At 59.6% G+C, this 13,979-nt stretch overlaps 1 protein-coding gene across 2 annotated transcripts in view; it reads left to right on the top strand.

The window, feature by feature from the left end:
- The window catches only part of SOX13 (SRY-box transcription factor 13), a 31,168-nt gene extending 18,909 nt beyond the window's left edge, over positions 1–12,259 (top strand). Inside the window, exons 2-14 of one of the 2 annotated variants that reach the window (XM_063177780.1) lie at positions 2,089–2,290; positions 3,164–3,269; positions 3,404–3,490; positions 3,869–4,041; positions 4,675–4,743; positions 4,835–4,949; positions 5,650–5,732; positions 7,143–7,302; positions 8,361–8,470; positions 8,567–8,663; positions 8,744–8,887; positions 9,698–9,914; positions 11,629–12,259. In XM_063177780.1, the coding sequence (XP_063033850.1) occupies positions 2,090–2,290; positions 3,164–3,269; positions 3,404–3,490; positions 3,869–4,041; positions 4,675–4,743; positions 4,835–4,949; positions 5,650–5,732; positions 7,143–7,302; positions 8,361–8,470; positions 8,567–8,663; positions 8,744–8,887; positions 9,698–9,914; positions 11,629–11,902 (1,836 nt within the window). In that variant the 5' untranslated portion in view covers position 2,089 and the 3' untranslated portion in view covers positions 11,903–12,259. Of the gene's footprint in view, positions 1–1,305; positions 2,291–3,163; positions 3,270–3,403; positions 3,491–3,868; positions 4,042–4,674; positions 4,744–4,834; positions 4,950–5,649; positions 5,733–7,142; positions 7,303–8,360; positions 8,471–8,566; positions 8,664–8,743; positions 8,888–9,697; positions 9,915–11,628 lie in introns of those variants that run through there. The other variant, XM_063177781.1, reaches the window with a different exon arrangement.
- The last annotated feature ends 1,720 nt before the right edge of the window (positions 12,260–13,979 follow it).

Below are 13,979 nucleotides of genomic sequence, written 5' to 3'. Positions count from 1 at the left end.
TTGAGGGGCTCCTGAGGGGGGTCTGGGAGGGGAGAGGGTGCTGGGTTTGGGGTGGCAGCCCCCAGGCAGGTGCTGTCCCCATTGCAGGGCACTTCCACAACCCAGCTCCCGATTCTGGGATAAATCCCTTCCTTAGCTGCCTCCTTTTCCCATTATTCCCGCTGAAAGGCGAGGACAATGCTTGTCCCCGTTCTTGCTGTGTGGTGTGAGGCTTGGTGGCCACAGAAGCCAAATCCCCGTGGGCACCACTGATCCTGGCACTCGCTCTTGGCAGCCCTGGCACCCTGAGTGAGGAGTGGGACGCATTTTTTGGGGACAAACCCCGTGGAACTCCTGTGCTTGGGGTCCTCTACAGCCCGTTCCCTATAAAACTCATCGTCATTCCTGCGATGTCTGTCCGGCAGCACAGGGATTGGGATGGGGATTGGTGCCCAAAGGGGTCTGTGGGGTCAGGGAGAGCCATTTCTGGGGTCTTCCCCTTGTCCTGGCAGGGCCTGCGTGGTGCTGTGCCGGGGACTTCTGGAGGAACCGTTCTGGTGGCTAGTCCTGCTCTTGGGTCCATCTCATGGCAGGGACTCCTGGAGGAGCAGTTTTGGTGGCCAGTCCTGGTCCCAGGTCCCTCCTGTGCCAGGGACTCCCAGGGGAACCATTCTGGTGCCAGTCCCAATCCCATTCCATGGCAGGGATTCCCACAGGAGCCATTCTGGTGCCCAGTCTCATCGCATTCCAAGGATTCCTGGAGGAGCCATTCTGGCGGCTGGTCCCAGGTCCCTCCTGTGCTGGGGACTCCCAGAGGAGCCATTTTGGTGGCCAGTCCTGCTCCCATCTCATTCCAAGGATTCCTGGAGGAGCAGTTTTGGTGGCCAGTCCTGGTTCCAGGTCCATCCCATGGCTGGGGATTCCTGGAGGAACCATTCTGGTGGCCAGTCCCAGGTCCATCTCATGGCAGGGACTCCCACAGGAACCGTTCTGCTGCCCAGTCCTGGTCCTACATCCATTCCATGCCAGGGACTCCTGGAGGAGCCACTCTGGTAGTCAGTCCTGGTCCCAGCTCCCTCCCGTGCCAGAGGTTCCTGGAGGAGCCGTCCCGGTGCCGTCCCAGCCATTGTTGGGCAGAGCCAGGATTTCCCCTTCCCGTTGGATCGGGAAACCCGCGGCTGCTCCGATGGCTTTCCAGGCACGGCACCTGGAGCTGTGAGGGACCCCTGGGCTGCTGGTCCCTGTCACCCTCAGCCTGGGCTTGCTGCGTGTGGCATGAAGGTCCCTCAAGCTGTCCCTCACTTCCAATCTCTGGGATCTCCGGGTTGCCTTTAGGAATTTATCCCTCCATCCCAGGGTGTGAAGGGTTGGTTTTCCCAAGGGTTGAGCCCCAAAAACCTGGAGAATTGGGAACAAGAGCTCCCAGAGTGTGAAGGGTTGGGTCCCCTGAGGATTGAGCCCCAAAAATCTGGAAAAGTGGGAACAAGAGTTCCCAGAGTGTGAAGGGTTGGGATCCCTGAGGATTGAGGCCTGAAAACCCAGAGAACCAGGAACGAGAGCTCCCAGGGTGTGAAGGGTTGGTTTCTCTGAGGTTTGAGCTCCAAAATCCTGGAAAATTGGGAACGAGACCTCCCAGGGTGTCAAGGGTTGGTTTCTCTGAGGTTTGAGCTCCAAAATCCTGGAAAATTTGGAACGAGAGCTCCCAGGGTGTGAAGGGTCGGTTTCCCTGAGGTTTGAGCCCCAAAAATCTGGAAAATTTGGAACGAGAGCTCCCAGGGTGTGAAGGGTCGGTTTCCCTGAGGATTGAGGCCTGAAAACCCAGAGAACCAGGAACAAGAGCTCCCAGGGTGTGAAGGGTCGGTTTCTCTGAGGTTTGAGCCCCAAAAACCTGGAGAACCGGGAACAAGAGCTCCCAGGGTGTGAAGGGTTGGTTTCCCCAAGGATTGAACCCCAAAAACCCGGAGAACCAGGAACAAGAGCTCAGCTTTGCCCACGGCAAACCCCAGGGACGCTGTCCTTGCACCATGGGGCACGCAGTGCAGGGCCAGGCTAGGCAGAGGGGTGCCCACACCCCGTGGATGCCCATGGTGACATCCCTGCTGTCCCCAGGATGTCCATGAGGAGCCCCGTCTCTCCACCCCCGGAGCTGGATGGAGCGGGCACCATGGTGAACTGCGCCGTCAAGACCGAGGAGAAGAAGGAGGGCAGCCCTGAAACCCCCCCGGGGGCTGCCCCCAGCGCTGACCCCCGGCCCCACGACCCCCCAGGGCCACCTCCCAGGGATGGCACCGACCCCCAGGCCCTGCCACAGGTGGGTGTGACAATTTGGTGCTGCCCCCAGCCCTGCTCCAGACCCTCCGTCCCATGGAGGAGACGGTGGCTGCTCCCCTGCGTGGTTTTTCCTCATCCTGAGGAATTAACACTAAAATTTGAGGCTTTCCCAAGGTTTTTTTTGGCTGTTCTTTTGAGCCTAAAAACATGGAAAACTAGGAACAAGAGCTCCCAGAGTATGAAGGGTTGTTTTCCCTGAGGATTGAGCCCAAAAACCTGGAAAATTTGGAACGAGAGCTCCCAGGGTGTGAAGGGTTGGTTTCCCTGAGGATTGAGCCTAAAAACCTGGAAAATTTGGAACGAGAGCTCCCAGGGTGTGAAGGGTTGGTTTCCCTGAGGATTGAGCCCCCTAAACCTGGAAAAGCAGGAACAAGTGCTCCCAGGGTGTGAAAGGTTGGTTTCCCTGAGGTTTGAGCCCAAAAACCTGGAAAATTGAGAACGAGAGCTCCCAGGGTGTGAAGGGTTGGTTTCTCTGAGGTTTGAGCTCCAAAATCCTGGAAAATTGGGAACGAGAGCTCAGCTTTGCCCATTGCAAACCTGGGGCTGCTCTGGGGTCATCCTTGGGCTTTGAGGGCTTCACCTTTGGTGTGGAACCCCCAACAACCCTCTCCAAGTGTTCCCCATTCCTTCAGCCTCCCTTTCCCATTGTCCTGGGGTTTTTCCCTCTCCCCGCTCTGCCCTCAGAGGGGAGAGGAGCTCAGGGGACAATTCCAGCTTTTCCATGATGCTCTCTAGATGGGACTCAGGGAACGTGCCTGCCAGAGCGTGCTCCAGCTCCCAACATCCCACCAGACGGGCATGTCCCATGCTGAGGGTGTCCCTGGGGGTGGCAGTGACATTCTGTGTCCCTCAGGAATCCCGCTCTCCCTCCGGGGACGTCCCCGAGCCGCGGCGCTCCGCCTTCGAGCCGGCCGGGAGCGGCCAGGACAAGCTGGACTTCAACAGGAACCTGAAGGAAGGTGGGAAATGCTCCTAAGGGATTCCTTCCCTGCCTCTTGGGATTTCCCCAGAGCTGTGGGGTGGATGGAGCTGCGCTGCAGAGCCTTGGGATGTGCTCATGTGGTTGTCTTCTGGTCCCTGTCCTTGTCCCCAGTGATGCCAACCATCGAGAAGCTGCTGGCCAGTGACTGGAAGGAGCGGCTGCTGGGCCGGAACGCGGCGGAATCCAAGGAAGTGAAAGGTGGGATCCACCTCCACCGAGCTCCCTCCTCCATCCCAGCTGGGAGCACCAAAGCAGGAGGGGAATGTCCGCATTTCATTGGGATTTGTCTATTTTTAAATTGTTTTTTTTTTGGAGCATCTTTGCGTAGGTGGGTGGGGTTCAGCATGTAGAGATCTTTCAATTTCTCCCAAATCTGCATTCCCTGGTCCATGGTGGCTCTGCTCTGGTGGCTTTAGGACTCCTTCGCCTCACATTTCCCACCCCAAAGTCTTCAATCTCCCCGGTCATAGGAAATGGGAATTACACTCCTTAACCAAAACCACCTCCATCCCACCTTGTGCTTGACCCTCTCCCCACCCCCTGACCCACATCTACTCGGGTTTTTTTCCCCCCCAGGAACGCAGGAGAGCCTGGCGGAGAAGGAGCTGCAGCTGCTGGTGATGATCAACCAGCTGTCCACGCTGCGGGACCAGCTGCTGACGGCGCACTCGGAGCAGAAGAACATGGCCACCATGCTCTTCGAGAAGCAGCAGCAGCAGATGGAGCTGGCACGGCAGCAGCAGGAGCAGGTGGGGACTGTCACCCCCACTCCAGGGTCCCTTTGGGATCAGAGTGTGGGGATCTTCCCATTCCTCCCCAGACTGACATGCCCTGCTTGTCCAGTGGTGGCTCTGGTGGCTTTAGGACTTTTCTGCCTCGCATTTCACACCCCAAAGTCTTCAATGTCCCTGGTTAGAGGAATTGATCCCTTTGGGATCTGTCTGGGGATCTGTTATGGCTTTGGGGTCTCATTTTGTGTTCCCATCCCAAAGCCCTCAGAGCTGGGAGGACCAAGGGTGGATGGAGATGGGGGTTGAGCTCCTCAAGGTGAACAAACCACCCCAGGTGCCCCCTGCCTGTGCTCACCTGCTCCTTGAACACCCTGGATTTTCCTCTCCCGAGGGCAGGGGTGACACCACTGTCACACCTGGGCTGTGACACACAGAACACATGTGTCACAAGTGCTGTCACTCAGCACTTGTGTGTCACTTGTGTCACTCCCTCGAGGTGGCTCGGGGCAGCTCAGCCTCTCCTCCTGCCCATCCCACAGCCCTGGGGACCCCTTGCCACCCTTTTTTTGGTGGTGCTGGCCGGGTTCTGTCAGGCCGGAAGCCAGCCTAGCGCTGTCCTTGATGTCACCAACGCCACTGTCCCCTCCGCAGATCGCCAAGCAGCAGCAGCAGCTCATCCAGCAGCAGCACAAGATCAACCTCCTCCAGCAGCAGATCCAGGTAAAGGCAGGGGACACCTCTGTCCCTGTGACCGCAGCCGTGTCCTGCTGTGCCCTGCAGCGCCCATCTGGTGTCCCTGTGTCCCCTCCAGCAGGTCAACATGCCCTACGTGATGATCCCCGCCTTCACCCCCGGCCACCAGCCCCTGCCGGTGAGCCCCGAGTCCCAGCTGGCGCTGCCCATCCAGCCCATCCCCTGCAAACCGGGTGAGTGGGGGCTGGCCCGGCCCTGCGGGGTGGCCTTGTCCCCCAAACGTGTCCCTGCTGTCCCCCAAACGTGTCCCTGCTGTCCCCAAGCTCTGTCCCTGCTGTCCCCAAGCTCTGTCCCTGCTGTCCCCAGCCGTGTCCCTGCTGTCCCCAAGCTCTGTCCCTGCTGTCCCCAAGCTCTGTCCCTGCTGTCCCCAGCCGTGTCCCCGTTGTCTCCCAGCTGTGTCCCTGCTGTCCCCAAGCTCTGTCCCTGTTGTCCCCCAGCCGTGTTCCTGCTGTCCCCCAGCCGTGTCCCTGCTTTCCCCTAGATGTGTCCCTGTTGTCCCCAAGCTCTGTCCCTGTTGTCCCCCAGATGTGTCCCTGCTGTCCCCAAGCTCTGTCCCTGTTGTCCCCCAGATGTGTCCCTGCTGTCCCCAAGCTCTGTCCCCGTTGTCCCCAGCCGTGTCCCCGCTGTCCCCAAGCCGTGTCCCTGCTGTCCCTAAGCTCTGTCTCTGCTGTCCCCAAGCTCTGTCCCTGCTGTCCCCAAGCTCTGTCCTTGTTGTCCCCCACCATGTCCCTGCTGTCCCCAAGCTCTGTCCCTGCTGTCCCCAGCCGTGTCCCCGTTGTCCCCCAGCCGTGTCCCTGCTGTCCCCCAGCACTGTCCCTGCTGTCCCCCACCGTGTCCCTGCTGTCCCCAAGCTCTGTCCCTCTGTTCCCGCAGTGGATTACCCGGTGCAGCTCCTGCACAGCCCCCCTCCTGCCACGCTCAAGAGACCCGCGGGCCCGGGACACCTCCAGATGCAGGTACGGCCCCAGAAACCCCAAAACCCTGGTACAGCCCCCCAAACCCTGATACAACCACAAAAACCCTGGTACAGCCCCCTAAAACCCTGGTACAGCCCCCCAAACCCCAGTACAGCCCCCCAAACCCTGGTACAGCCCCCCAAACCCTGGTACAGCCCCCTAAAACCCTGGTACAGCCCCCCAAACCCCAGTACAGCCCCCCAAACCCTGGTACAGCCCCCCAAACCCTGATACAACCCCAAAACCCTGGTACAGCCCCCAAAACCCTGGTACAGCCCCCTAAAACCCTGGTACAGCCCCCTAAAACCCTGGTACAGCCCCCCAAACCCTGGTACAGCCCCCCAAACCCCAGTACAGCCCCCCAAACCCTGGTACAGCCCCCTAAAACCCTGGTACAGCCCCCCAAACCCCAGTACAGCCCCCCAAACCCTGGTACAGCCCCCCAAACCCTGGTACAGCCCCCTAAAACCCTGGTACAGCCCCCCAAACCCCAGTACAGCCCCCCAAACCCTGTTACAGCCCCCTAAAACCCTGATACAACCCCAAAACCCTGGTACAGCCCCCAAAACCCTGGTACAGCCCCCCAAACCCCAGTACAGCCCCCCAAAAACCTGGTACAGCCCCCCAAACCCCAGTACAGCCCCCCAAACCCTGATACAACCACAAAAACCCTGGTACAGCCCCCGAAAACCCTGGTACAGCCCCCCAAACCCTGGTATAACCCAAAAAACCCTGGTGCAACCCCTCAAAACCCTTCTACAGCCCCCAAAACCCCTGGTACAGCCCCCCAAACCCCAGTGCAGCTCCAAAACCCCCAAAAAACCTGGTCCAGCCCCCCAAAAACCCTGCTACAGCTCCCCAAACCTTGGTACAGTCCCAAAACCCCCAAAACCCTGGGACAGCCCCCCAAACCCTGGTACGGCCCCCCCAAAAACCCTGGTACAGCCCCAAAACCCCCCTTAAACTGCTGGTACAGCCCCAAAATCCCCTTCAACCCCTGGTACGGTCCCCAAAATCCTGGTACAGCCCCCAAAAACCCCTCCAAACCCTGGTACCACCTCAAAACCCCCCTTCAACCCCTCATACAGTCCCAAAACCCCCTCCAAACCCTGGTATAGCCCCCAAAAACCCTGGTAGATCCCCAAAGACCCCAAAAACCCTGGTACACCTCCAAAAACCCCCAAAAACCCTGGTACAGCCCTCAAAACCCCTCCAAACCCTGGTACAGCCCCAAAAATCCCTCCAAGCCTCGGTACAGCTCCCAAACCCCTGATACAGCCCCAAAATCCCTGGTACACCTCCAAAAACCCCCAAAAATCCTGGTAGAGCCCCCAAAACCCCTCCAAACTCTGCACTGGGGCTCTGGGGGCAGCTCCTCACCCGCCATCCCTCCCTCCTCCTCCTCCTCAGGAGACCTCGCAGCCGCTGAACCTGACGGCCAAGCCCAAGGGCTCGGAGCTGCCCAGCGCCTCCAGTTCTCCCAGTTTGAAGATGAGCGGCTGCCAGGCGCTGCCGCCGAGCCACGGGGCCAGCAGGGAGCTGCAGAGCAGCCCCTCCAACCTCCCGCTGGGTGGGGACACGAGGGACAGCCCCGTCACCCTGTGCCACCGATAGGGCACGGCTGGGACGGGCAGGGTGGGGTCGGTGGGGTGGGGAGACCAATGGCACTGATGGTGCCCATAGGGGTGGGTTGAGTGGTCAGCAGAGTGACCACTGACACTGATTGGTGCCCATAAGGGTGGGTTGAGTGGTCAGTGGGATGACCAATGGCACTGATGGGTGCCCACGGGGTGGGTTGAGGGGTCAGTGGGGTGACCAATGGCACTGATGGGTGCCCATAAGGGTGGGCATTGTGAGTGGTCAGTGGGGTGACCAATGGCACTGATTGGTGCCCATAAGGGTGGGCATTGTGAGTGGTCAGTGGGGTGACCAATGGCACTGATGGGTGCCCATGGGGGTGGACACTGTGAGTGGTCAGTGGGGTGACCAATGGCACTGACAGGGGGTGGATTGAGTGGTCAGCAGAGTGACCACTGGCACTGGTTGGTGCCCATAAGGGTGGGCATTGTGAGTGGTCAGCAGAGTGACCACTGGCACTGATTGGTGCCCGTAAGGGTGGGCATTGTGAGTGGTCAGTGGGGTGACCAATGGCACTGATGGGTGCCCATAGGGGTGGACACTGTGAGTGACCAGTGGGGTGACCAATGGCACTCACGGGTGCCCTTAGGGGTGCTATGAGTGGTCAGCAGAGTGAACACTGGCACTGATGGGTTCCTGTAGGGGTCAGTGCTGTGAGTGGCCATCAGGGTGGCAACTGGCACTGATGGGTGCCCATAAGGGTGGGTGTGTGAGTGGTCAGCAGAGTGACCACCGGCAATGATGGGTGTCTGTAGGGGTGGGTGCTATGAGTGACCAGTGAGGTGACCACTGGCACTGACAGATGCCCGTGGGGGTGGGTACGCTGGGGGTCAATGGGGTGACCGCTGGCACTGATGGGTGCCCTTAGGGGCCAGTGCTGTGAGTGGTCAGCAGGGTGGCCGCTGGCACTGATATGTACCCGCAGGGGTGGGTGCTGTGAGTGGTCAGCAGAGTGACCACTGGCACTGACGGGTGCCCGTGTCCTGCCAGGATTCCTGGGAGAGGGCGATGCCATCACCAAAGCCATCCACGATGCGCGGCAGCTGCTGCACGGCCACGGCGCCGCCATGGAGGGGTCACTGAGCAGCCCCTACCGCAAGGTGAGGGTCACTCCGTGCGGTCACCATCCCCTCTGCCACCCCAGTGCCACAGCTGTCCCCAGGCTGGGGCTGGCTCCTGACCCCTCTGTCCTGCAGGAGCCCGTCGGGATCGACTCCTCCCCAGTGAAGGAGCGGATGGAGGAGACCCCCGGCCACCGGCTGGACGAGGCTCTGCTGAGCTGCGAGATGGACGGTGAGGGTGGCCAGAGCACGGTGGTGACCCCGGGGTGGCTCTGTCCTGTGGCTCCTGCCCTCATCCGCGTGTCCCCGCAGGCTCCCGGCACTTCCCGGAGTCCAGGAACAACAACCACATCAAGCGGCCCATGAACGCCTTCATGGTGTGGGCCAAGGACGAGCGCAGGAAGATCCTGCAGGCCTTCCCAGACATGCACAACTCCAGCATCAGCAAGATCCTGGGTGAGATCCTGGGGCAGGAGCACCTCTGCAGCCCCTGGAGGGACGGGAATGAGATCTGGGAATGGGAGATCCACTCTGCATCTCCATGAAGGGATGGGAATGAGATCTGGGATGGGAGATCCACTCTGCATCTCCATGGAGGGATGGGAATGAGATCCCGGGGCGTGATCTTCTCTGCAGCCCCTGGAGGGATGGGAATGAGGTCCTGGGACAGGGGATCCACTCTGCATTTCCATGGAGGGATGGGAATGAAATCCTGAGGCAGGATCCACTCTGCCACCTCTGGAGGGATGGGAATGAAATCCTGGGGCAGGGCATCCACTCTGCATCATCTGGAGGGATGGGATCAAGATGTGGGAGTGGGGGATCTCCTCTGCAGCTCCTGGAGGGATGGGAACAAGATCCTGGTGTGGGATCTCCTCTGCATCACCTGAAGGGTTTGGTAAAAGATCTTGGGACAGGGGATGTGCTCTGCATCTTCCTGGAGGGAGGGGATGAATGCAGGAGAGAAGGTCAGAGAATGAGGGGATGAATCCCTGGAGGTGCCTGCAGAAGGTCAGGGAATGAGCAGATGAATACACAAGGGAAGGTTAGGGAATGACAAGACGAATCCCTGGAAATGCCCAGGGAAATTCAGGGAAGTTGTTCCCCATATTCCAGCAGAACTGCCCCCACCAGCACCGCTGTAAATCCAGGCGCCATTCCCACAAGCAACGCCAATAATTAACATCGTTAATTAACCAACCTTGGGACCGTTGGTCTCCTCGCTCAGGCGGGCTGTGAGGACGCTCTCCTCCTTTCCCCGTGCAGGATCCCGCTGGAAATCCATGTCCAACCAGGAGAAGCAGCCCTACTACGAGGAGCAGGCGCGGCTGAGCCGGCAGCACCTGGAGAAGTACCCGGACTACAAATACAAACCGCGGCCCAAGCGCACCTGCATCGTGGAGGGCAAGCGGCTGCGCGTGGGCGAGTACAAGGCGCTGATGAGGAACCGGCGCCAGGACGCCAGGCAGGGCTACTTGATAGGGTAATTCATAAGGGGATTGATAAGGGGAGAGGTAACACGGATTGGTAAGGGGGGATTGGTAAGGGGGAATTGGTAATGGGGGATTGGTAAGGGGGGATTGGTAATGGGGGATTGGTAAGTGGGGTTAATAAGGGGGGATTGGTAAAGGGGGAATTGATGAGGAGCTGGTGACAGGACACCAGGCAGGGTTACTTGATAGGGTAATTGATAAGGGGATTGATAAGGGGAGAGGTAATACGGGTTGGTAATGGGGGATTGGTAAGGGGGGATTGGTAAGTGGGGTTAATAAGGGGAGATTGGTAAAGGGGGAATTGATGAGGAAGTGGTGACAGAACACCAGGCAGGGTTACTTGATAAGGGGATTGATAAGGGGAGAGGTAACACGGGTTGGTAATGGGGGATTGGTAAGGGGAAATTGGTAATGGGGGATTGGTAAGTGGGGTTAATAAGGGGGGATTGGTAAAGGGGGAATTGATGAGGAACTGGTGACAGGACAGCAGGCAGGGTTACTTGATAGGGTAATTGATAAGGGGATTGATAAGGGGAGAGGTAACACGGGTTGGTAATGGGGGATTGGTAAGGGGGGATTGGTAAGGGGGGATTGGTAAGTGGGGTTAATAAGGGGGGATTGGTAAAGGGGGAATTGATGAGGAACTGGTGACAGGACAGCAGGCAGGGTTACTTGATAAGGTAATTGATAAGGGGATTGATAAGGGGAGAGGTAACACGGATTGGTAAGGGGGGATTGGTAAGGGGGAATTGGTAAGTGGGGTTAATAAGGGGAGATTGGTAAAGGGGGAATTGATGAGGAAGTGGTGACAGGACACCAGGCAGGGTTACTTGATAAGGGGATTGATAAGGGGAGAGGTAACACGGGTTGGTAATGGGGGATTGGTAAGGGGGGATTGGTAAGTGGGGTTAATAAGGGGAGATTGGTAAAGGGGGAATTGATGAGGAAGTGGTGACAGGACACCAGGCAGGGTTACTTGATAAGGGGATTGATAAGGGGAGAGGTAACACGGGTTGGTAATGGGGGATTGGTAAGGGGAAATTGGTAATGGGGGATTGGTAAGTGGGGTTAATAAGGGGGGATTGGTAAAGGGGGAATTGATGAGGAACTGGTGACAGGACAGCAGGCAGGGTTACTTGATAAGGTAATTGATAAGGGGGATTGATGAAAGGGGGATTGGTAATGGGGGATTGGTGAGGGGGATTGGTAAGGGGGAAAGGATGAGGAACTGGTGACAGGACACCAGGCAGGGCTACTTAATAGGGTTATTGATAAGGGGAATTGATAAGGTGGATTGATAACATGGATTGGTAATGGGGATTGGTAAAGGGGGACTGATAAAGGGAATTGATAAGGGGGAATTGGTAAAGGGGGATTGATAAGGGGTGATTGGTAATGGGAATTAGTAAGGGGGATTGATAAGGGGGGATTGATAAAAGGGGATTGATAAGGGCAGATTGGTAATGGGAATTGGTAAGGGAGGATTGATAAGGGGGAATTGATAAGGGACACCCTGTGTGCCCCACCCCATGGGCTCAGAGAGGTGGTGCTGGGCTGGAGCTCACCTGGTGACATGGGTGGGGCCTCACCTGGTGCCCATGGGGTTGGTGCCCACCTGCCCCGCACAGATGCCCTCCTTAGGGTGGCCAAGGGAAGCCCCCTGAGCCCTGCCTGTCCCTCTGACACCCACCCCGTGCCCCGCAGGCCGCAGGGCAGCCAGGTGCCCCCCAGCTCCTCGGACGTGCTGTACCCGCGGCCGGTGGGCGTGCAGCTGCCCCCGCCCCTCCTGGAGCATTACCTGCCCCGCGGCGTGGACCCCACCATGCCCGTCATCGTCAACACCCGCAGCCTCAAGGACGGCGACGCCGGGGACGACGGGCACTCGGTGCCCGAGGGGGACATGTACCGCTACAGCGAGGACGAGGACTCGGAGGGCGAGGACAAGAGCGATGGCGAGCTGGTGGTGCTGACGGACTGAGGGGACACAGGGGGACGGTGGCAGGGCTGGCTGACGCCTCTGGCTGTGTCCTGGTGTGGTGCCACGCAGAGCTGCCCACCTGTAGAAGGGTGGGAGCTGCCCGCCTGGGATTTTGGGTGGCAAGGACTTGGCCTTGCTTTGGCGGCACGTGGAGCCGAGGCCAGCGAGCCTGGAGGTTTGGTGACGCTGTGGCTGCTGCGATGTCACCCCTGAGGGGACCTGAGGCTCTGGGGCTGCAGGGAACCTCCAGGGCATCTCCAGCCCTGCAGCACCTGTGGGTGAGAGAGCATCACCTGCTGCACTGCTGGGCACGGGATGGGGACACAGGATGGGGACACAGGATGGGGACACAGGACAGGGACATGGGATGGGGACACAGGACGGGGACACAGGACAGGGACACAGGATGGGGACACAGGACAGGGACACAGGACAGGGACATGGGATGGGGACATGGGATGGGGACACAGGACAGGGACACAGGACAGGGACATGGGACGGGGATGCAGGATGGGGACACAGGATGGGGACACAGGACAGGGACACAGGACAGGGACATGGGATGGGGACATGGGATGGGGACACAGGACAGGGACACAGGACAGGGACACAGGACAGGGACACAGGATGGGGACACAGGATGGGGACACAGGACAGGGACACAGGACAGGGACATGGGACGGGGATGCAGGACAGGGACACAGGACAGGGACACAGGACAGGGACATGGGACGGGGATGCAGGACAGGGACACAGGACAGGGACACAGGACAGGGACACACTGGTCCCTCCTCTATCCTGCTGTGACCTCCCCTCCGCGTTTCCTGCTCGCTCTTTGGCTCCTGCCAGCGAATTCCCACCGAGCCAATTTTAGCTCCAGCCTGGCCCCGGCTCCAGCCAAGGGCTCCTCGGGGCTCTTTGTGCTGCCGGCAGCTCTGGCCCACTTTGGGAATAAAGCAGGGGCTGTTCCTGCCCTGCCAGCCCTCCCTCGGGGGGGACGTGCCCACCTGTGCCCGGGCACCTGGCACTGCAGCCTGGGCTGCACCTGAGCCCTGAGGGGTGAGAGGGAGGGAGAGGGAACGGCTGTGAGGGAAAGGAATGATGAGAAAAATGAGCTTGGGGTGGTCAGAGCCTGCTCCAGGGGCTGGCGCGTGGCTGGGCATGGTGGTGTCCAGGTGAGAGTTCAGGGTGTCCAGGAGTGTGTGCCTTGTCCAGGTGTGTGGCAGTGCCCAGGTGTGTGTGTGCCATGTCCCTTTGTGCATACAGAGTGTCCAGGTGTGTGTGCCATGTCCAGGTGTGTGGCAGTGCCCAAGTGAGAGTTAGGGCTGTCCAGGTGAGAGTCCAAGGTGTCCAGGTGAGAGTTGGGGGTGTCCAGGTGAGAGTCCAAGGTGTCCAGGTGAGAGTTGGGGGTGTCCAGGTGAGTAGCAGTGTCCAGGTGTGTGTGCCATGTCCAGGTGAGTGCAGTGTCCCTCTGTGTGGCAGTGCCCAGGTGTGTTTGTGCAGTGCCCAGTTGTGTGTGCCATGTCCCTCTGTGTGCCGTGCCCAGGTGTGTGTGCCCAGGTGTGTAGCAGTGCCCAGGTGTGTGTGCCATGCCCAGGTGTGTGTGCCCAGGTGTGTAGCAGTGCCCAGGTGTGTAGCAGTGCCCAGGTGTGTGTGCCATGCCCATGTGCCGTGCCCAGGTGTGTGTGCCATGCCCAGCTGTGTGTGCCGTGCCCAGCTGTGTGTGCCATGCCCAGGTGTGTGTGCCGTGCCCAGCTGTGTGTGCCATGCCCAGGTGTGTGTGCCATGCCCAGCTGTGTGTGCCGTGTCCCCCCGTGCTCAGCCGCTCTCTCCCCGGCCGTGTCCCCGCTGTCGCTCCGTGCGCGGGGCTCCGGCACCGCCGTGTGGCAGAGCCGGGAACAGCCCCGAGCCTGGGACAGCGACAGCGCTCGGACGGTGGCAGCGCTGGGCACAGCACAGGGACAGTGACAGCGCTGGGGACATCGCAGGGATTGTCACTGTGCTGGGGACACCGTGGCCACCTGGGCTCGAAGCTGCACAAAGCGAGCACCAGCCTCTGTCCCCTTGTCCCTCTGTC

This window comes from Melospiza melodia, chromosome 28, assembly GCF_035770615.1.
Source record: "Melospiza melodia melodia isolate bMelMel2 chromosome 28, bMelMel2.pri, whole genome shotgun sequence".
Lineage (NCBI taxonomy): Eukaryota > Metazoa > Chordata > Aves > Passeriformes > Passerellidae > Melospiza > Melospiza melodia.
Note: the sequence above shows the minus strand (reverse complement) of the source record. Positions and strands in the feature narration are given on the sequence as shown.